Genomic DNA, 24,251 nt, shown 5'->3' on the forward strand with positions numbered 1-24,251 from the left:
GACTTCCTCACACATGTCCACAAGCTCCAGACTGGAGGTAGCCACCCTTTCCTTCCTCTGCCCTCCTCTCCCTCTCCTTTCTTCAGAACTCATGATCCTCTCTTAAGTGTTGGGAATATGAGAGTATATATACCCTATGCCTGGCCAACACTTTACCCAAGCGTTCAATGACCGTGGCTGGTGACAGGCTCAGTAGGTGAGGAGTTTGCCCCCAGGGCTGACAACCTGAGCTTGGTCCCTGGGACCCATGTACTGGATGGAAGGAGAAAGTAATTCATTCAAGTTGGCCTCTGGTCTCCACATATGCGCTAGGGCATGCACACACTCACATACCCATCCCCCCCCCCAAAAGAGTTCCACAACCACACAATAATAGTCCCGAGGCAGTACATGATGCTGTACATTTATTCTGAAACAGACTGTTCAAGGTGGCTCAATTCTTTACAAACTACAACTGTGGAATATATGTTAAAACAGCTAAACAATTTTAGTGTTTCTTCCTTAACTCTACTGGACACACATCAGTTTAACTATGCAGAAGACAATGGCAGCACAGTTCACTAGGGCCTGGAGTGTGAGGAGGGACCCCGCTGGCCGAGGTGAGCACTGTGGGGCTCACTCCGCTCTGCAGACCTCCCGCCTGCCCTGTCACTGTGGAGTTCTCCCTCCATGGCACCCCTTGAGGACTAGAGCAAAATCTACCACCCAACACTGTATCACAGGCTGCTTCCTAGCACCCACATTCTAATGCTCACAAGAACAATGACAACGACAGAGAGGATGGACAGTTACGGCACGTCTCCCTCTCCGGTGTGCACTCGCTGGTGTTTGGAAAGATTGGACTTGCTACAGAAGGTTTTCCCACAGTGGTTACACCAGTAGGGCTTTTCACCAGTATGGATTCTGTGATGCTTATTAAAATTTGAACTGTGGTTGAAGGCTTTGCCACACTCCTTACACTTATAGGGCTTTTCCCCTGTGTGCAGGCGCTGATGGGAACTGAGACCTGCGTGCTGACTAAAGCTCTTTCCACACTCGTTACACTGATAGGGCTTCTCCCCGGTGTGGATGCGGTAGTGTCGAATGAGGCTGCCCTTCCCACTGAAGGCTTTCCCACAGTCTTTACACTGATAGGGCGCCTCTTCCGTATGCATCATTTGATGTTTAAGGAGGTCGGAGCTCTGCCCAAAGGCTTTCCCACACTTACAGTCATAGGGCCGGTCCACCAAGTGTGTTCTGTAATGGAGGGTAAGGTTGGAGCTGTGGCTGAAGGCCTTCCCACACTTGGTGCACACATAAGGCTTCTCCCCAGTGTGTGTTCTGCGGTGTTTAGTGAGGTTTGAGCTATTGCTAAAGGCCTTCCCACACTCTGCACATATGTAACGTTTCTCTCCCGGGGCAAGCTTAGCAGACATCATGGGCTCTGCCCCTTTCCTGGAACCTGTGTCTTGCAGAAAAGCTTTTGCTCCCCTCTCCCTTTCCAGATTGTTGGCCCACTGCCTTTCTGACCTTGACCCATACTTATTGGTAGCAATCGCGGGAATGATGCCCTCTTTGAGTCCGTCTGCATGGGACTCCTCTTCAGAACTTCTCTGCTCATCTGCTGAGTCCTCCTTCTGGGGATTCGATTTCAAACCTGAAAGTAGGTGGGTTAGGGATGCATCAGTTGCTCCTGTTCTGAGGATGCAGCTGCTGTAGGAGAAGTAGGATCCCCAAGGGAGGCAGACAGGGTTGAAGGATGGTGCCATGTGTGAGATACAATAGAGTGATTGTCACACCGAGTTCAAGTGTGCCCACAGAAGCCCACGCCCGGGTATCTATTACGTGATGGTTTTATAATTCTTATCATCCAGAAAACCTGTGCTCCCACTTCCTCCCCCGTAGGCTCTGAAGCAGTCTAGAACACACCGGAATATTCGTCTGTGACTTCACGTTTGCTTCTGCAACATACTCACAGCCAAGGTTTGTGAATGATCTCTGCCTTGGGAGGTTTCTGGGCCATGCAGGTAAAAGAAAGGTGGTCAAGTTCTACCAGGGTAAACACCGGGTTTCAGTGGTGCGGGTAAAGCTGAATTCCACTCAGGGCTGAGGCACTGTGTCCTGTACTACTGGCGCAGTCTTCCACTCCAGCACACCTTCTCAGGGGTACATAAGTTTCTTTGAGAATAGTGCCAACTCCTCTCTCTTAAGAGCACCTAAAAACCTTTTCCCCAACTGGGCATTAAAACCTGGAGAGTTGGCTCAGAGGTTAAGAGCATTGCCTGCTCTTCCAAAGGTCCTGAGTTCAATTCCCAGCAACCACATGGTGCCTCACAACCATCTCTAATGAGGTCTGGTGCCCTCTTCTGGTCTGCAGACATACACACGGACAGAATACTGTATACATAATAAATAAATATTTAAAAAAAAAAAAAGAGCACTGGCTGCTCTTCCAGAGGACCTGAGTTCAGTTCCCAGCAACCACATGGTTGCTTACAACCATCTGTAATGAGATCTGGTGCCCTCTTTTGGTGTGCAAGCATGCATACAGATGGAACACAATATACATAATAAATAAAAAAACCTTAAACAAAACCAAAACAAAACACACCTGACCTGGGCCAGGTGTGGTGGCTCACGCCTTTAATTCTAGCACTTGGGAACAAGAGGCAGGCAGATCTGTCTTCTGAGGCAGCCTAGTCTACACAGTGAGTTCTGGGCCAACTAGGATTACATAGAGAGACCAAAACAAACGACAAAAACAAATAAACAAACAAAATTACAATCAAGCCAAAATCAAACAACTAGTCCATCAACCAAACAGAAATAATCCACAAACACAAACAACAGAAACAGCCCACCTCCAGTTCCGGCAACACTCCTTGCCGTACTTTGTGTGACCAGCGACTATGCAAAGGGGAATGTCTGTAGGACTCAACCTATCCTATTTTAATTGTTTTCTTCTGGCTGTCATATGATTTCACTCTTCAGCTTCTACAGTTGAACAGAATTCTGTTGTGTACATGGACATTTTCTTTATCAGTGACAGGCAGGATAGTTCTGTATTGAGTGTCATGAACAGAGTGACAGAAAAATTAGCCCAAGTCAGCATATCACAAGATATGCTGATTTAGAATCCTCTGGATATGAAGCTGGGTGTGGTGGTACACATCTCGCATCCTAGCACAAATAGGAAGTAGAAGCAGGACCAGAGTTCAAGGTCACCCTCCATTTATATAGCACTTTTGAGGCTAGTATTCCCCTCAATTCCTAAGACAGGGTTTTTTTGGCTGTGCTAGAACTCACTCTGTAGACCAGGCTAGCCTCAAACTCACAGAGATCCTCCTGCCTCTGTTTCCTGAGTGCTGGGAGTAAAGGTGTGCGCTGTCACTGGTCAGTGTCCTTTTTTAACCAAAAATAAATAAATAAAAATTGTGTTTGTATGGGTCTTTTGCTTAAACTTATGTAAGTATACTGTGTGCATGCCTGGTACTCATGGAGTCCAGAAAAGGGTGCCAGGTTCCCAGAACTGCAGTTCTGGATTGTTTGACGCTGTCATGTGGGTGCTGGGAACTGAACCCCACGTGGGTGGTCCTCTGCAACAGCATCAAGTGCTCTTAGCTGTCTAACCATCTCTCCACTCCCAATTATCTTATTGTATAAGGTTTATTTTTATTTATGTGTATGTAACTGTGTGTCTGCCACATGTATGTAGGTGCCTGTAGAGGCCAAAAGAGGCCACTAGGTCTCTCGAAGTAGGAGTTACATACAGGCAGTTGTGAGCAGCCTTATGTGGTGCCGAACTTAAGCGTCTGTCCCCGGTAACAGCAAGTGCTGTTCGGTACTAAGCCATCTCTCCAGCACCTAATTTCCATTTACAAATGTGACAATGTACACTGGGCACAAAATCTATTGACAGTGGTCCAAGATATGGTCAGCCAGGAGCTCATGCCTATCAACTATCTGGATCTGCACCCAACTGTGTGGTGCTGCCAAGAGCAGTTTGGGTTGGGAGGTTGGCTATCCCAGGATGAATCAAGTTTCAAAGGGCCAGAGTCTCAGAGTCCAAAGCAAGGAGGAGGGGGCAGGAGTGAGTGGCACACAACAGAAAGGGAAGGAAAGCAGCAGACAGAGGTAGGAGGCTTGTGTTCTGAAACTGGGGATTGTGGGGGAATACTTTAAATTCTGCAGACTCTCCTGGAGCATACTAGGTATGCAACAGGTCCCCAGGTCTTAGCACAACCTACGCCATGATGAAAGTACCATTCAGGCCTTGGAACCCAACACACAGACAGACAGCAACACTTGCAGAAACAAGAATAAAGACCTAACCCATTAAAGTCTATAGTTCTGAGAAAGTTCCTAAATATACTAACTTTGCTTTCTGGCTTCTGGCTAACATTCTTGCTAAATGAGGTGTGTCAACCCAGAATGTGGTTTTTATGCTTAAAAGCACACCCACAGAAAGTCTAGGGGCTGCACTTGTCCTGAATATCCAGGTGTTGCAGAAGATTTGTGTAACCATGCAAAGATGTGTTGCACTTGCGTATGTTGTGAGTATTTGTTAAACAAATGCAGCACATCTTTACGCAGTTATGCTCTCTTATCACATAGGTTCCAGGATGTAACTCAGGTCAATGGCTTGATGAGCAAGCATTTTAACTGCTGAGTTATCCTGTCAGTCCCTGTGATGTCCATTTACTTTTGTGTCTGCTCGTCTGTATATGCATCACATATGTGCGGGTGCCCTTGGAGACCAGACGGAGGTATTGGAACCTTAGGAACGAGAGTCATAGGCCATTGTAAGCCACTTGATGTGGGTGCTAGGAAGTGAGCCAGGTCTTCTGCAGGAGCAGCCACTGCTCTTAACTGCTGAGCCACCTCTCCAGCCCTAACAATATACTTCTTTCTTTCCTTCCTTCCCTTTTTCTCTTCTTCTTCTTTTTTTTTTTTGGATAGGATCTCTCTACACAGTCCTGGCTGTCTTGGAACTCACATTGACCAGGCTGGCCTTGAACTTAGAAATCCCTGCTTCTGCCTCCTGCGGACTGGGACTAAAAGTGTGCACCATTATTCCTGGTATAGAATAGTTTTCAACAGGGCTCAAGATTTTGTTTTCAAGAGGGGCTTTCAAGAGTCTAGTATATGGTAAGTAATTCAGGCATTTTCTCAGGGCCACGACTCGGCTTATGAACATACCATAGCCATGAAAAATGATAAATACAAGATTTGAAACAATATGGCATATTTTTCATCAATAGCAATCTGATTAATCTTTGAAAACCACCAGTAGAAAAATAAAGCTGTAACATACACCATGATTTGTGGAGATCTGAGCCAGGGAATAGTTAGTTATCCTAATATATTTCCTTTTTAAATTTTTTATTTATTCATTTTTTAAAGACAAGGTCTCACAAAACCCAGATTGGCTGGCAGTAGTGGCGCATGCCTTTAATCCCAGCACTCGGGAGGCAGAGGCAGGCGGATCTCTGTGAGTTCGAGACCAGCCTGGTCTACAGAGCTAGTTCAGGACAGGCTCCAAAGCCACAGAGAAACCCTGCCTCGAAAAACCAAAAAAAAAAAAAAAAAAAAACAAAAAAAAAAACAAACCCACATTGGTCTTGAACTCACCACGTAGCCAAGGATGACCTTGAATCTGAGTGCAGGGATGGAACCCAGGGCCTCCTGCATGCTAGGTAAGTACTCTATCAACCCCTAAATTATCTTTGACTTGTGAAGTCTGCATAGATTCAGAATGGAGGTTCCGTGGCCTTTTCCAGACCCAGTCTTCCCTGATCTGCATCCTAGGAAACTGACCCTTAGGCCTGCTATTGGTACACCAGAAGATGTGAAGGCAGGACCAGTGTGAAATGAGTTATCTATTCATTTTCTCTTGACCCAATGGCAGGACCTGGAGTCATGGCTCCCAGCATTTAACTCCTTCCTTCCCTATCAAGGCTCAGCTCTTGTCTGGGTCTATAAGAACAGATCTTCCTTCTTGGCCCTCCAGGCTCACAGGCAGCAATACCTTTCCCCTGTGGTCTAGTTTGGCACTCTACTGGCTCACTCAGCCTGTCCATATCTTCCAGTCAGTCTCGCTCCTTTGGAAACAGCTCTGCCCAACTCTCTGCAAGGATGCTGCCTACCCTAGTGCCGGGAACCTGGCCAAGGAAGGCAACTGGGTTTGGGAGAAAAGTGCATGACTTCTGCCTAATCTGCTCTCCTAGTCAGGTCAATTGAGAGGTTATCCCTCCCCTGGAGTAAAGATTTCTCTGGACACTGAGAAGGGTCCTTACCTTGACGCTTTCTTGGATCCTGAGTGAAAACCTCCTCCTCACCAGTCTCTTGGATGTACAGGGGCCCCCAAAACTCATATTTGGGGCTGGCATCCCCGGACTGAGACTGGGTACTGCTTAAGGACTCCACTGCAGTTCCTGAAGTTGACATCTTCTCCCAAGCCTGCTTTTTTTCCCTCTGAGGAGATGAGACCTAGAGACAGTAAGACATGGTGTCTGCGCAGACAACTCAAGATGAGCAAAATCCCATGCGAGCTATGCAGAATTTTAAGAGAAGGAAAGGAAAGACAGCCACCCCACTGAGCTCCCAAAGGTACTTCAGGGTAAGAGCAGACAACAGGAGCAAACATGACCTAGCTCCCCAGAAGCTTCTAGCTGATTAATAAGTATACTGCATGGTGTTGTCTAACAGTTTCTGCATCCTACAGGAAGGTAAACAACACAAACTAGCTTCAGGAAGTCCCTGAAACTGACCAGATTCACTAGGCCCCTCCCTGTCAGAGTAAGCAATAAAAGCTGAGAGTCCCCCCTGCGACTAGCAGAATAGACATGTAAAGAAGACCCGGCAAAGCCAAGCTGCAAAGAAGACTCTCAGAGCAGCTGAGCTGCCTGGAAAGAACATTCTCCAACCTGCTGAGCTGCCTGCAGGCTGCGCAGGGTGCTCCAGGTTCCCAGCTTTGTGAGCTGTCACGCATGCTGGGCTCTGGTGATGCAGCTTTCTCTGAGTCATTTCTGCTCCTGTAAGTAATCCCTCATCCAAACTTTGGTAAGCAACCCCAATAAAACCCATCAATTCACCAAGCTGGACTTTGGTCTGTTGTGGGTTCCCTATCTGGGATGAGAGGATGGGTGTTTGGTGCCTCCCCAGGAAAAGTTGCTCCCAACAGATGGACAGCCCCGACTCCTGCCTCCTAGCATCTGACGGCCTCCCGCCCACCTGCAGTCCTGGCTCATCCAGCTCTTGCTCCAGGTCTTCCAGCAGAGTGACGGCCTCCTCTGCACTCTCAGGGCAGTGCTGCTGCACCCAGGCCTGGAGCTCTCGGGGCAGGATGGCCAGGAACTGCTCCAGCACCAGCAGCTCCAGGATCTGCTCCTTGCTGTGGATCTCGGGCTGCAGCCACTCACAGCAGAGCACCCGAAGCTGGCTCAGTGCCTCTCGGGGCCCAGGAGTGTCATGGTACCCGAACTGCCTGAAGCGCTGACGGGATGTCTCTAGGCTAGGGCGGCACTTGTCCTTCTCATCATCCTCTTCTGCTTTACGGGTCGAAGGCCCCATTGACTCTTGAGGTGGCCTAGGGCCCAGAACTGTGGCCATGCCCACCACCTTGGTCATCACACAGATTCCAGACACAGCGGGACCGTGGGAGGCAGACCTGGTGCCTTTGAATTTCTCTTTCTTAAGGGTCACAATTCAAACCTAAAAAAACATAGTTTCCATAAAGTTATCATAAAACAAAAATATGTTTTTCTGGTATTTACCACAGGGGCCATCAGTCAACTACCATATAAAAAGTATTGTTCAGAGCTGGTGGGATGGTTCTGTGGATCAGAGTGCCTGCTGTTAGGCCTGACCACCCAGGTTTGACCTTTGGCAACCACACTGTGGTAGGCGAGAACCAACTTCTGCAAGTTGTCCTCTGATGCCCGCACGCGCGTGCTTGCACACACACACACACACACACGCACACACACACACACACACACACACACACACACACACACACTTAAAAAGCATTGTTTAGAAATGTTGTTTATAGGGGTTGGAGAGATGGCTCAGTGGTTAAGAGCATTGCCTGCTCTTCCAAAGGTCCTGAGTTCAATTCCCAGCAACCACATGGTGGCTCACAACCATCTGTAATGAGGTCTAGTGCCCTCTTCTGGCCTTCAGGAATACACACAGACAGAACATTGCATACATAATAAATAAATAAATATTAAAAAAAAAGAAATGTTGTTTACAGGAAAATGGGTGGAAGTGGAAATTATCATGTTATGCAAGTTAAGCCAGACTCACCAAAGTAAGCTGAGCATGTTTTGTTTCTTCTCCTATGCAGAATTTGAAGGGTGGGAGCAAACATGAAAGTAAAAGGGATATGGAAGAGATAAAGGGAGACTGTGAGGGACAAGAAAAGAGAACTAAGAACTAAATATGATTAAAACAATTGTATGCAGTGTGTTTGTTTGAAGAATGGCCCCTACAGGCTCATATATTTGAAAGCTTAGTCACCAGCGATTATACTATCTGAAAAGATTAGGATTACGAGGTGTGGCCTTGTTGGAAGAAGTAGTGCCACCAGGGGCGGGTTCCGAGGTTTCGTACAGATCAGGATGTAGCTCTTAGCTACTGCTCCAGTGCCTGCCTGCATGTGGCCAGGCTTCATGCCGTGATGATAAGGTACTTAACCTCTGAACTGTAAGCCAGGCCCCAGTTAAATACTTCCTCTTACAAGAGTTGGCTTGGTCATGGTGTCTCTTCACAGCGACAGAAAAGTGACTAAGAATGTGTGCTTGTAGACATCACAATGAAGCCTGCCACTTTGTACAATTAATATGTACAAATTAGAAAAAAATATTGTTCAGAATCATGCTGGAGTCAGCAAAGCAGGGCGTACTTTCACTTGATGGTCTTATGTTCATTTTCCCCCAAAGGCCAGAGTGGCATAATTTGAAAATTAGATCTTTGCTCCTAAAGTTGTTTCACAAGTTTACAATTATACGTATCGTAGTTTCTATGATTTGAGCAATCTACCTAATATTGTCTGAACATAAAGAAGTTGACTCATCAAATGACTGCTTGTCAGCATGAGCTTGTCTGTCCCAGACTGGAATTGGCTGGCTTGTTAAAAAAGAATGGAGTATCCCTGGGGGTGGGGGCGGTGCTGGCGCAGGCCTTTAATCCCAGCACTTGGTAGGCCGAGGCAGGCGGATCTCTGGGAGTTTGAGGCCAGCCTGGTTTACAGAGTGAGTGCCAGGACAGCCAGGACTGTTACATAGAGAAACCCTGTCTCGAAAACAAACAAACAAAAAAAGAGAGAAACTAAAACGGAGTATAAGGGCTAGGTAGATTGCTCAGGAGTAGAGTATCTGTCTTGTGAAAGCAAACCTTTGGGTTCTACCACTAGCACCAAATAAATAAACAAAAATAATAAAAATCTAATTAGGATGAACTTTATCTGACTTTTTTTTTAAAGGAGAATATATTCAATTGGTTCTTTTGGGGTGTGTGTATACTACTGTACAGATGAACTTTCCTGTTCATGTGTGTATAGGTTTGAGGTCATGGTCAGACATCTTCCTCTGTCACTGTTCCCCTTATTCTTTGTTTTGAGACAGGGTCTTTCACTGAGCCTGGAGCTCATGGATCACTGAGGCCAGCTGGCTGGCCAGCGAACCCAGGGATCCGCCTGTCTCTGCCCTTCTAGTACTGAGAGTTTAGGGACAAGCGGACACCCTGGGTTTTTACATGTGTGCTCAGGTCCTCATGCTTGCACAGAAAGCACTTTACTGACCAAGTCACTTCCCAAGCCCCATGTCTAAGTTTTTATTTAAGTGTCCTTAGCTTAGAAAAAGATTTTATTTTAAAATGGTGTGTGTGTGCATGAGGGCAGGCCTGTGGAGGAGAACAGTGGGAACCCCTGAACTACAGGCATGTGTGAACTGCCTGACGTGAGTGCTGGGAAACAAACTAAGAGTCTTCTGCAAGAGCAGGGCAGATACAGACTCTTAGCCACTGAGCCACTTCCCCAGCCCCGCCCCCGCCTTTCATTTATCTATTTATTTTGTTTCTCTGTGTAGCTTTGGAGCCTGTCCTTGAACTAGCTTTGTAGGCAAAGCTGGCCTCAAACTCTTGGAGATCTGCCTGCCTCTGCCTCCCCAGTGCTGGAATTAAAGGTGTGCACCACCACCACCGCCGCCAGGCTCCCTTCCCCTTTTTAATTGATCGATATTGTATGTGTGTGTGTCAGGGTGGGGTGTATGCGTGCTACTACACACAGTATGTACAGAGGCTAGACAAAGGTGGCTTGCAAGACTCAGTTCTCCTGCCATCTTTTGTGGCACTGCTGTTAGATTTTGAACAATGGGTGGGAAGACAACAAATGTGTGTGTCGTTGGTACTTTTGACACAGGGTCTCGATGAATAGACTCGGCTGACCTGGAACTCAGAACCATTAGGCCAGCCTGTGAAAAATGTATATACAGCAAAACTTTCTCTCAAAAACAAACAACAACAACAAAACAAAAGGGAGGAGGGGAGAAGAAAAGGGTGGAAATGGGATAGGAATGAGAGAAAAGCTTCCACCTGACTGGCATGTTCGGGGGTGTTTTGTTTTTTGGCAAGATTTATAAAAAAATCTGATAATAAACTATCTTGGCATACCACCACTTCCCCCAAAGACAGCCAGTAATTTGGTTATGCTGAGCTTACCATTTGGAGATGCCCTCCAGGTCTTGGTTTCCGAAAATTTCTTCAATGTTCATAAAATCAAAAAGCATATGGGTGGAAAACATGACTAATTTAACACCATCACAGAAAAAAAAAACTTTAAAAAAGCTACCTAAAGGGCTGGAGAGATGGCTCAGAGGTTAAGAGCATTGCCTGCTCTTCCAAAGGTCCTGAGTTCAATTCCCAGCAACCACATGGTGGCTCACAACCATCTGTAATGAGGTCTGGTGCCCTCTTCTGGCCTGTAGGCATACACGCAAAACAGAATATTGTATACATAACAAATAAATAAACATTTAAAAAAATGTTATGTACAAATACAATGGGATGTTCTTTAAAAAAAAAAAAAAGCTACCTAAAGCTGGTTGTGGTGTGCATGCCTTTAATCCTAGAGCTTGGGAGGAGGCAGAGGCAGGGGGATCACTCAGTTAGAAGCCAACCTGGTCTATGAGCAAGTTCCAGGACAGCTAGGGCTACACAAAAAAACTGTCTTTAAAAACCACCACCACCACCATCACCAAAACCCAAAGCTATCTTAAAGGTTTAACTCCGCTGACAAGATGGCTAGGTGAGTAATGAGTGCCCACATGACGGAAAAGAAGCACTGATTCAAGCAAATTATCCTTTAACCTACACACACACACACACACACACACACGCACGCACGCACGCACGCACGCGCGCGCGCGCGCACACACACACACACACACACACACACACACGCACACACACAGTACAATAAAAATAAAAAGCTTTTTAACTCTTGCAGTCTATCAGCAGAAGCAAATAGTCTAGTCAAGGCAGGCTTTTGGTCACTTCCCAATTTTTCCCTCCTTTACGCCAAACATGCAAAATGTATATACCCCTCTTAATCAACCTCAAATTCATTCTGCACAAGATGAGGTATCCATAAATCAAAGTATCACAGATTGCAACAAATGAACAGCAATTTCTACCCAGTGGCAGATAACGCCTTTAAGACAGTCTGTACTTGGGAATATCAAGCTGAAATCGCAGTGACACACACCCGTAATTACAGCACTGAGCACTGGAGAGCAGAGACAGGAGGATCACCAATTATGCGACAGTCTGGGCTATATAGCAAGACCCGGTCTCAAATCGAGTAAACCAATTTTCAAAAAGCTTCTGGGCAAACCAGTAATTTTTAGGAGCATAACTGCACAGTGGATCTAATTGCTAAGAAAGTGTCTTTTAGACTGAGCCAAATCTGCATCATTTCAATAGCCCTGAACCAATATATTCAGTTTCTCCTTAGGAGGCTTCCAGCATTTGAAGAACAACTTTCGTGTCTGTTAATTTTCTGCTCACCGTTCTTTCAATTGTCTCCTTTAAACAGATTTCCAAGTATGTCACCCACCAAATAAATTTCTCTCCTATACTCTACTTACAAAAGATCCTCTAAAAATCTGTCCAAACTTGAGCAGATTCCCTGAACTGTGAACACAAAGCCCAAAGGGACTATTTCCCCGCCTGGGTTGGACGTTACCCAAGATTAATGAGATTCGGGTTTTCACAGGACGTTCCTAACCTTGGGCTTGTTCTCAACAATTAGTCCCGAGTTTAAATCTCCGGAAGAGAGCTAGAGAAGAAAGAAGGCAGTTTCCGTCGAATAACATAAAGCTCAGTTGAAGGAGCTCAAAGAAAGCGATTCCGGAAGGGGAAAAAAAAGGGGGTTTTGTTGGAGAAAGCCCTTGGGGGTGGAAAAGGCTTTCCATAGAGCGGTGCCTACAGCGGCTGGGCGCGGCGCTTCTCCCTAGACAACCTCCCAGAACCACTATGGACGAATCCCTGGAACCAGAACCGTAGCTGCCAAACCCGTTCCTCCCTCTCTAAACCTTTCGGCCAACATTCCTTTTCCCCGCCGCTAGGCTAACCTGGGACTCGCAGGCTCACCGTGACTCAGAACCGCTTCGGAGCCTGGAACCTGCACAGCCGCCGAGCAACCGCGCAGCCGGAAGTGCATCAGAGCCCCGCCCCACGGGAGGGGGCGCAGCCGCCCCTCTAGGAATCGGGGATTCTCGGTATCCTCCTGTCTGAGCCAAGCCTGGAGCTGTGCTGGACTTCATCTGTCCAGTACTTTTTTTTTTAATTTATTTTTTTTTCTATTTCTTTTTTGTTCTCTCCCTCTTCCTTCCCCTCCTTCTCCCTCTCTCCTTCCCTTTTCCCTCGTTGTCTTCCTTCCTTCCTTCCTTCCTTCCTTCCTTCCTTCCTTCCTTCCTTCCTTCCTTCCTTCCTTCCTTCCTTCCTTCCTTCCTTTCTTTCTTTCTTTCTTTCTTTCTTTCTTTCTTTCCAAACATCTCATTATGCAACTCTGGCTGGCTTGGAACTCTATGTATACCGTGCTGGCCTCATACTCAAAACGAGCTTCCCGTTCTCTCTCAAGAGTAAAGAGCTTGCTGTCGAAGCATGAGGACCTACATTGGATTTCCAACACCACATAAAAAGCCTGTGGTACATTACATGCCTGTAATCGCAGTACTGGAAGGATTCATGAAGACACCTCGCCTCAAAATCAAGGTAGAGAAGCAACTGAAGATACTTGACATCAACCTCTGGCCCTTACATGTATGCACACACACGTGCTTACGTGAGCACAAAGAGAACAATCTGTCTAAACTTACATGAAGAAACCAGTGTCTGGACAGATCAGATCCAGTACATACTGGAGTGTTCATTGGTAGCAAAGCTGAGAGTAGAATTTGATTCTTTAATTATATCCCAGTGGCTTAGACATTCTAGTGCTCCATCATCGAGCTATGCCCCTGGCTCTGAAGAGATTAATAGGTATGTATACACACACACACACACACACACACACACACACACACACCACCGCTGTTGTCCTTTTTCAGAAATATTTTGATTTCTGATGAGTTCAGTGAACAAACACTTCTTAAGAATGTGCACTATATCAGGTATGTATTATGACACCAAAGTTTACAAGTAACAAATACACTGTTTTGGGATTGGGCAGATGGCTCATGGGTAAAGTGCTATTGTACTAAAGTAGCACAATCAAGGTAACTTATAGAAGGAAGGGTCTATGGTCCCAGAGCCATAAAGGGCCACCATGGTTGGAGGCAGCAGGCCAGGCATGACAGTTAAGGTGGCAAACTGCGAGCTCACGTCTTTTTTTTTAAATATATATTTATTATGTATACAATATTCTGGGCTGGAGAGATGGCTCAGAGGTTAAGAGCCTGTAATGGGGTCTGGTGCCCTCTTCTGGCCTGCAGGCATACACAGACAGAATATTGTATACATAATAAATAAATAAATATTTCAAAACAAAACAATATTCTGTCTGTATGCCATTACAGATGGTTGTGAGCCACCACGTGGTTGCTGGGAATTGAACTCAGGACCTTTAGAAGAGCAGGCAATGCTCTTAACCTCTGAGCCATCTCTCCAGCTCCAAGCTCACGTCTTGAACTTCAAGTAGGAAGCATCAGAGCACAATGCAAATGGCAAGTTCTTCAATCAGTAGACAGAGGCAGACTGATCTGTCAGTTCAAGGCCACCCTTGGGTTACATGAAATGATCCAGTCTAAAATAAAAAGGTGAGTCCAGCCCTTGGGATCACACACCTTTAATCCTGGCACTAGTGAGGTGCAGACAGGAGTGATACGGCTGGAGGGAGGCATATAAGGTGGGAGGAGACAGGAGCTCAGTGCAGTCTGAGGCAGCAGTCAGTCTGAGGCGGCGATCTGAGGACAAGATGACCCATTTGGTCTGAGTATTGGTAGAGGTAAGAACTCTAGTGGCTGGTTTCTCTGCTTCTCTGATCCTTCAGCTTTCACCCGGATAGGTTTTATTATTATGACAAATTAGCATTTGTGCTACGTCTGGCACCCAACTTTTGGGGTATGAATTCATGAAAAAGCCACTTGCTAGTAGCTGCATGTGGCCAGAGTCACCACCCCAGGGCTAGGTTTTCTTTCCTTTCTCCAGGCTGGCTGCGGGTTTTCCCTGGACCCCCTTCTTGGGCTGCTGCCAAACCTGCACAGCAGGAGACAGTCTCACATCTTCATTGTCATCGGCAGCAGATCTGGTGAGAAAACTGGTAATTCTTAAAGGGAGGAGCTAGTTAAAAGAAGTTTTATTCCACGTTAAAAAATGGAACATAATTATGATAGAGCTAGGTTTCTGTATAATTATGCAATGCATGATTTAAAAATGGAAGAATTAAATGAAGGAATAATCAACTTAACTGGGATTGACATACTGTTAATTATCATTTGGGTAATCCTTGTTACTGTTTTGATAATTCTTGGTTTATCTCTTAAAAAGTTGTTCGGTTTGAGTGCCAAGATACAGGCCTTAGAAAAACTTAATAAAATAGATCATAGAGATATTCGAATCCAGACAGAGGAATTTAAAGGAGAACCAATTCCAGCGTTGTATTATAAGGTTAGAGAAGAACAGCCTAAGGCTTTCAAACAACCAACCTTAATATATCCTGCAATCTTATAGGAACAACTGCCAAAGGATAGATATCTCCAAGGCTGTGCAAGAGTTAAATGGAGTCCTGGGGAAATATTAGATTTAGGGATTCAAGGAAGCAATAGTCTCATATGGCATTCAATTCACCTTTTGTGAAGCAAATGTTAAACTCATGGTTAACTTGTAGTTGAATTATCCCTCAAGACTGGAGAGACTTGGTTACAGCAGTCTTGGAGTCTGGTCCTCAGTTACAATGGAGGACCTGGTGGAAAAATGAGGCTAAGGCTACTGAACAACAAAATAGGGCTAGAGGTATGAAAATATCCCAAGATCAATTTCTTGGAGAGGGAGATTATGCTGATGCACAAAGGCAATCCCTATATGGTGACCACAATCTGAATTTATATTGTACAGCAGTTTTGAATGCTTAGGACAAAATTGGAGAAACAGTAAAGAAAACTGAGTTATTTGCTAAGGTCATACAGGACCCAAAAGAAACCTTCACTGATTTCTTACAAAGTTTGACATCAGCAGTAAAGAGGATGATACCAAATTCAGAAGCCAGACTAATAATAATTGAATTTCTGGCATTTGAAAGTGCTAATTCTCAATGCAAAAGGATAAGTAGGCCTTTAAAGGCAAGATCAGCACCTTTGGAGGAATGGATCCGAGATACAATCAATATCAAATCTCATGACCATGATGATGCCTGGGTAGGAGAGGAGATTTCCAGAGGTTTGAGGAAAAATCAAAATACCAAGTGTTTCAATTGTGGCAAACAAGGTCACCTTAAAAGGGATCGTAAAACGGGGGGGCTCCTAGAAAAAATGTTTTTTCTACGCATAATCCAAACAGAATGCCCCTCCCTTCCGGATTATGCAGAAGGTGTGGCAAAGGCAGGCACTGGACTAATGAATGTAGAATGAGGGACAGTCAAGGTAGCCTGCTGTTGGGAAACACTTTGAGGGGCCGCTTACAGGCTCCATGTCAAATTTGGTTCCGTTGTTTCCTGTCATCGTGGAGGAAACTCCTTCCCAGAGTAATTAAAGAACCTAATGCCTGTTCTAAGAAACCATACTGCTCTGGATGACAGAAGAGCTTTAGAAGACAAAATGAAAATTTCAGGAGAAACCATAAATCAAAATTGATAAAGATTAGGTTAGTAACCTCTCTAAAGTTAGGGTTGGGACAGGGTTTTGCTTTTGTTTTTCCAGAAAAATAAAAACAAACATCTTGAGGAATTTAAAGATCTTTGGACAAATAAACATCCAAAGAAAAAGGGAGAACTACCTGGAAAAAATTACTGAGAAAAGGAATAATCTGGCCTAATGTCATCTCTGAAGTCTCCAGAAAGGTGATGGGATCTCACAATGACGATACCACCTGGATTATAATACCACTAAGCTGAAAAACACCATTACAGATTGGTTTTGGAATACAAACTGCTCAGAACAACTTCAAGATGGTTACTTGAGATGATCCAGCCTCACAGACTACTCTAGCCAGGACTTGAGACAAGCTCTGTACTTTCCCATTACACAGACTGGACAACAAATGATAAAGCTACCTCTGTCAGGACTTGACAATTAACCCAAACTTTTCTTTTCAGGATCCCCTAAAGATGCTGTCACCCCCAGACAGCAGGAAGTAAATTTAAGAACACAAAGCCCACATTCCAAAGAGATGAGGTGGGTGGTTTTTGGTCTTTCATTGGGTTATGGGTATTTGTCATTGCTTAGGGGAATTGGTTATAAGTTGTTATTGGTGATGGTCAGGAACAAAAGCTGAACAAAGGAGATTAGATTCAGGAGTCTTTTTTTTAAAGGGGAAATACAGATATGACAGGATAAAAGGGAAGAGTATTGAATCTACTCTGAAAAGGAAAAAGGGAGGATATAGATATGATGAAATAAAAAGATTGAATCTACTTTTAAAAAGCAACTACTAGTTTTAAATATTTTACATTGGATTGGACTTTTGTATATTGTACACAAATTTTGTATATTGATATAAATTTAAGATTAATTGCCACATCCACGGCTTTCTCGCCTGTGTGACAAAATGCCTCTCAGGTGGTGGCCATCTCAAAATGAGGGGCTCTTGCTTCCTGGAGCTTGCCCCCCCCCCCCCCGCAGCTCCCTGGCAGTCTGCTCGAGTTGTGGTGCCTGATCAGCCTCAACGACCTCGTTCACTATGTTCCTGGCGATGGTTTCTTGTGTTGGCTCTGCTATCTTTTTCTTCTGTTCTACTTTTCTCTTGACAAAAACTTAATCTGTTCAAGGAACCAGGAAACATTCCCAAGGGCTTCTTGAATACAGAGGAACTGATGCGTCAGTTCCCTCCCTCGATTCAGGCCATTAATGTTATGATTAAGACTCTGGCTCGCTCTCTGGGGGAATTTACAGATACCCTAGAACAGAAAGAGCTCATGATAGGAGATTTGGTAGAAGATGGGTAAATTATGAAGGAAAATGTATGGAATGGCATAAGTTACCATTTATGGAGAGGCTAGCCAGAATGAGAAACCCCTGGTGCATTTTAGATAGGAAAGAAAGGCAGGCTATTCTTGATAACATGAAGCCAGCCATTCAATATTGGAGCAAACCCTGGGGGTAGAATCCTGAAGAATGGTGTTTGGGTTACCTTGGTTACCTTGAGGGCAGATATTATTTAGGGCCATGAGAAAGTGCAGTTGGTCAATGGTGTGAGACGAATTTCAAAGAAAAGCTCTGCCCACCTGGCCCTGACCACAAGACATGCTGAGAATAATCAATTGCCTGTAATCATTTTCTTTATGTAAGCTTTTATGTCTGCCAACTTCCTTCTGTAATCTCTTAAAAGTGATGCTTGAATTTTAGTAAAACTGCAGCAGATTCAAACCTCATTAGAGTTGTGTCTGTCTGTCATTTGCCGAATCCTGGGCTCTCCTTAGCCTTCACCCCTGTTCTCCCTTGGTCTTCGATCTCCAAGAGAGTTGGTCCGCAGCAATTAATTTTGTTAAAACATACTGTACATACATTTCTAATTTTATTCAAGGTATTGTACCTACAGAGCTCATTTAACAATGTAAAGCAAATTTCTAGTTCTTGAAAGTTATTATTACCAACTGCTTAGAATAATAAGGGAATGCAGGTTAGTAATTAGTCATCTATTACAATTAAACTTGTAATCATATTAGGTAAGTTTTCAAAATCAAAAGAGATATAGTTTAGACAGATTGTCTTTAAATACTTCAGAGATCTACAGAATATGGTATTTAAGATGTTTTAGTAACATAGGTTCTTTTTTTTTTTTATGACAGAGACATTTCTATTCCTGGTAGCACCAATCTATTTTAGAGATGATGATGGGCATTGAAGAAACTCAATATGGAGTTTACCAAGCAATCCATTGGGCAAGAAAGTGCCCTTGCCTCAATTGCTGACAGTGTGCTGTCCTAGTTGGAGAAGCAGGACCCAAAAGAGAGTGCTGGGATTAAAGGTGTGTGCCACCACCACTCAGCTCCTTTTATTTTTTAATTTTTTTTTTTATCCTTTAAGACAGAGTTTCTCTATAGTTTTGGAGCCTGTTCTGGAACTAGCTCTTGTAGATGGGGCTGGCTTCAAACTCACAGAGTTTGCTTGCCTCCCAAGTGCTGGGACTAAAGGCATGTGCCACCACCGCCTGGCCTTAAATGTATGCTTTTGCTTAAATGTATGCCTGTGCATATGCGTGCCTAGTGCCCTTAGAGGCCACAGATAGCACTGGATCCCCTAGAACTGGGCTGTGAACCTCAATGTTGGTTCTGGGAACTGAAATTATCCTAAGAGCAGCAAGAGTTCTTAACCTCTGAGCCACTACTCCAATGCTATTTTTTTTAAAAAATTATTATGTATATAATATTCTGTCTGTGTGTATGCCTGCAGGCCAGAAGAGGGCACCAGACCCCATTACAGATGGTTGTGAGCCACCATGTGGTTGCTGGGAATTGAACGCAGGACCTTTGGAAGAGCAGGCAATGCTCTTAACCTCTGAGCCATCTCTCCAGCCCCTCCAATGCTATTTTTTAAATATAAATATGTATCTATATCTTACATCTTTGTTTCCTCCATCACATCTCTGCAGAGCAAGCAGAGCAGGAACAAGCATACTGACTCAAGGAGTTTGAAACTGAAGCAAATGAAAATCAGAGCCCTTTGAACCTCTTCCAGAGTTTCTGAATACGATGAATAAATCAATTATTTGAAAGTAAAAAAATGCCAATTTTGTATAAGAACTTAGTGGACTGCAGTTCTAATTTAAAAGTATTTTTGTATATTTGTGTATGCATACAGAAGAGGTATCCAGGGTACTTATGAGCTGCCTGCATAGGTTCTCTGAAAGAGCAAGTGCTCTTAACCCATGAGCCACCTCTCCATTTAAATAAGACAAAGTAAAAACCAAGATTAAGTTCTATGCAAAGCTAAAGGGTGGCAGTCCTACTTTCTAAACTTTGGACCTCTACCAACACCTGCATTTGGATATGTGTACACACCAATTGGTGCTTGCTGATGCCAGGGGGCCACCATGGGCATCATTCCTCAGAAGCTGTCCACCTTTTTTGACAATGGCTCTCTGTCTTGGCTGGAACTAACCAATAAATCGTAGGAATCTTCCTGTTCATACCTCCCCAACCCAGCCTTCCTTTGCTTGAGTTCTGGTATTCAAACTTAGGTCTTGATGGACTGAGCTATCTCCTGAGCCCTGAACACCCAACTTTAACATAACCAAAAGATGACAAAACAATCACTAGGATTGCCTGCTGGAAACACAATTTATTATTTTACCAAGTCCCAGGAGACACCACACTTGCTATGTATTCCAGCATCTGACCTCACTTCTCCTAAAGTGGACCACTGACTATTCCTAAGTGCACTCTCCTTCCTCCTCCTCTTCTAAGCGCTCACACAGCCCAGGCTGGCCTCAGACTTACCACATAACCAAAGATGACCCTGAATCCTTTTTGCCACTATTGCCCCAGGGCTCAGATCACTGGTGTGGGCCACCTTCCCTGGTTTAGGTGGTATGAACTTAGAGTTGAGGCAAACACTCACCACATGCCCAGCTTTCCATTTCTCTTTTGAAACTTTAGTTTTCAACGAGGGCTTCAACTTATTTTGAAAGAGTTCTATAGCTTTAAGAGAAACAAAGAAACAAACCCAAAAGACCCATATTCTCCCATTACTTAGCAAAAGGAGTCTATAGAATTATGAATGAGGATTTAAAACAAATTCCATTTAAAATTTTTATTGAACACCAACTAAGCGTCTGGACTCTTTAGAGGCTGATCAAATTAAAGAAAGATCCAGTTTTTAACAGCAATGATTTAATCCTGCTGACATACAAAGTTTCTTCTTTGGGTCTAATTGATGCTAATATAAGCTGGGAATGGACAAAACAGGATGGTTTTCCTAGCTTATAAACGAAAAGACAGTGCCTGAGTTAACTATCGTGTTGACCTGGCTGTAATGAAAAAGTTTTTAAAAATTCACTCAAAATTAATTTTTTACTTGCATAACCAACCCTAACCCTTAACACTCATATTCTCAGGACAAGATTTTCTCCCACCCACACCCCATGAATTTCAGTAAGGGAGCTGCTAACCCCCATTACCAGCATAAGCATTTCTTTTGGGGGACGGGCAATGCTGGAGGTCACATCCAGGGCCTTGAATATGCTAGGCAATTGCTCTCCTCCTGAGTCACATCCCTTACCATTATCTGGGTATTTTAGCAAATGCTCAGCTTGGCCATGCCCCCACTCAACTAGGGAATTCTAAGCAAGTGCTGAACCATGTCCTGGGGCCACTCATATTCATGGGACACTCTAAGTAAATGCTCTTTACTGAGCTACACCCCTCACAGAGGAGTCTACACAAGTCTTACGCACCAGTCCAGCTAGGACAGACTAGAAACTTCAAGCTGTTACCAATTAGTCTTAATTGAGAGGAAGGTGAGCAAGCTCTGCCCCCTCTACCCCCGCCCCATGAGAGAGATCAAGTCTTTCTGCCCTCAGCACTTTCTTAGCAGATCTTAAGGCTATGGGAACTTTATTGGCCATTCTTTTGTCCGGAGACTACAGGATAAGTGAGACTCAGTGTGACTGGTTACCCTTTCCTGAACCAAAACAACTTACCCCCAATCTCAAACTGTAACGAAATACAAGTTTTGGTCCAGCCTCTTCCAATCTTTCAGACATCTCATTCTTCCATCTTCAAGCACTGGGCCAAATTTACTTAATGAGTGCTTGTGAATCAAGACCATTTTAAAGACCAATTAACTTGGCTAATGACTGTGTAATTTGAAGTTGAGTCAGTTTGTGGAAGGGGGCGTGTCACAACCTACAAGATTTAAAAACAACACCCCCCCCCCCAAAAAAAACAGAACTCAAAATCACAGCAGACCATAATTCACTGTTTTTTTCCATTTGGGACCATGGCTCAGAGCTGATTAACCTTCATTCTCTCCATTCTCTGTTTAGAATATTAGAGAAAAACATGGGACTGGTGGTATCAACTAGGAAAGAAGCAGACAACAGGACACTAAGTTCTCATAGTAAGACATTAGTTATTATGTATGGCAAAAGGATTTCCCAAACTTATGCTTGACCTGCAGTATTGGAGATGGCTTACCTTACCTAAAACTTCAAGTTTGTTTTACAAAGTTTTGAAAAGCAAAACAGGTATTTCCAGACATAATAAAAAATCTGAATAGCAAAATAAGTAACTGCTTTAAAATGTACAGTAGTATTTCCATACAAGAGCAAAGCCTAGATCTGTTAGGTACTTTTCCAACAATGCTCATTGTCTCTAATAGTAGCTGAAATAAAAATCTACCCTAACTTCTATAAGTGATCTATTTAGACCATGTAAGTTTGCATCTCTGGTTCTATATTTCATTCAATTCACAGACTTTTGCTTCCCTAATAGGAAATCCCAACATATTCCTATTTCTGTGGACACAGGCTGGCTGTGAACTTGTGATCTGTCTCAGCCTCCTGAGTGCTGGGATTACAGGCCTGTACCACTATGCCTGCCTCCCTTATGGATATACACGTACATAGTTAAATTTTTTTGATAGGATCTCCTGTGGTTCAGACCGGTCTCAAACTTGCTGACAGAGGATGATCCCGAACCCCTGATCTTCTTGCCTCTATCTCCCAAGTGCTAGGATTATAGGCATTGCCACCACATCCTTTTGATGCAGTGCTGGGGATGGAACCACACCCCCAGGCCTCCCTCATACACACTTCTGAGTTGCTCTTAGTGAGTGGGACACAGAAAATGGCTCTTCTGGCAAGCTTGCTGTATTGAGTGTTTCAGCACTGCTACTCCAAGTGACAAAATTAGTCTTCCATGAGGATGGCAAGATGAACCTGATTAAGTTCCCTTTTGATAAACAGATCAGTATGCCTATTGGAAATAAAGCTGACAATTCTAGGATGAAAACTTAAATCAATAAATATTCACAGCTATGAATTTTCAAACACTGTCTCCTAAGCATAAATATGCCAGAGAATGGGAGCAAGGAAAGAACCTTGCAGCAGAGTCAAAGTAAATCTTGCAATGCTTCTCAAACTCTGAGGAGATAGCCCTCCACCTCCCCACCAAGACAGAAAGGCATTTCCTGAAAAGTAGCCCTTCCTGTGGACTGAGTCCCCACTCGTCTACGCACAGAGGATTTACGAGGGAAAACAGGATTGTGGTTACCGGCTGGGCAGCCTAGCTGTTCTGTATACTTCCTATCCTCTGCTGAGTGTATGTTCTCCTCAAACATATTAACACTGGAGCAGCCAGAACCCACCGGTTCCCACTGCAGCTCAGAAGGGCACCTGGCGTTGACCGCCCTCTTCTCACAGATCTCCCTCCCCACAAGTAGAAGCCCGAGTTTTCTTCCCACCCCAATTCTGTGAACTCTTGTTTATAATCACATCAGTTTCTTAATTATTCCAAAACTTCACTTTTTTCCTGTGATGCATTCTGTTCAACAGACTGGACCACGTTTACAAGGAATATACAGAGTGGCAGGAGGGGTGAGGTACGGAATACATCAAGGTGCCCAAGCGAACCATTTCCATAGGAGGTTGTACATGTTTACTACTTCTTTAGCCTTTCCCCACATTTGTTTCCTCCTGTGGATCCTCTGGAGTTAAGACTGAACTCTCTTGGCAGTTTCTGGAACTTACTGCATGACTGGAACAGATGAAGGGAATTTCATGTCCACGGCAGTACTATGAAGTTGGCCTCACAGACATTAAGAGTTTATTTACAGTGTAAGCTTTGCCAAACACCACACTCAGACTAGGTCCCATTCTGGAGTCTATTTCTGATGTATGTTAAGGTGTGGACTGCCCCACATATTCAACAGTCTCTCTACACACATTTAGCAGTCTCATGTTTATGTCTTTAATATCAAGTGCTTTGCATATCAAGTTGTCTCACACATCTATGTTTAGCCTTGCCTACCAGGCTGAAGTAGAAAGTCCGCAACTTTGACTTTGTCATAAGGTTAAATTTCACTTAAAAAGTCTTCAACTAGTATGCCAATGGTTAACTAGCGAGCACTTAAGCCGGAACATCCATCCTCAACACTACAGGTGTCAGCCTTCTGAATCGTGACACAGACATACTGTGTGGAGCATCTAAGATGTTCTGATAACCATCTATAGCCTGCTTTCTAAATAAAATACATCTTCAATTGGCTGCCTCCAGGAGTGCATCTGTGGTAGCTAGCTCTGAAGCCACTCCAGTAACTATCTAATAGTAAGATGTCCCAATAAAATGGGAATGAGGGATGGGGGAGGGGAACAGGTCTGTCTTAATTTAACTTAAAAACAAGACCCTAGGTTGATGGTCGAAGTACATCAGCATGTAGTTGTGTATGTCTGTGTATAAGTGGCCAACAGGGAAATGACCAAAGCCCTTTCTTGGGCTCAAAACCAGTGTCCGGATGGGCTCCCAGAGTACTGAACCTCTTTTTTCAGTTGTTTTAGCAAGCTAGAGTTCTCAAAAAGGCCCACCATCACCATGACTCATTCCTTAGGGAGAACTT

At 44.3% G+C, this 24,251-nt stretch overlaps 1 protein-coding gene across 1 annotated transcript in view; it reads right to left on the reverse strand.

Annotated features, from left to right (window-relative positions):
• Positions 1-390: 390 nt before the first annotated feature.
• The window catches only part of Zkscan1 (zinc finger with KRAB and SCAN domains 1), a 41,403-nt gene continuing 17,542 nt past the window's right edge, over positions 391-24,251 (reverse strand). The window contains 3 exon segments of the mRNA XM_075971905.1: positions 391-1,636; positions 6,276-6,468; positions 7,213-7,687. Of these exon segments, the coding sequence (XP_075828020.1) occupies positions 717-1,636; positions 6,276-6,468; positions 7,213-7,687 (1,588 nt within the window). The 3' untranslated portion in view covers positions 391-716.

The sequence above is a fragment of the Microtus pennsylvanicus genome, chromosome 1 (genome assembly GCF_037038515.1).
Source record: "Microtus pennsylvanicus isolate mMicPen1 chromosome 1, mMicPen1.hap1, whole genome shotgun sequence".
In the NCBI taxonomy this organism is placed as follows: Eukaryota; Metazoa; Chordata; class Mammalia; order Rodentia; family Cricetidae; genus Microtus; species Microtus pennsylvanicus.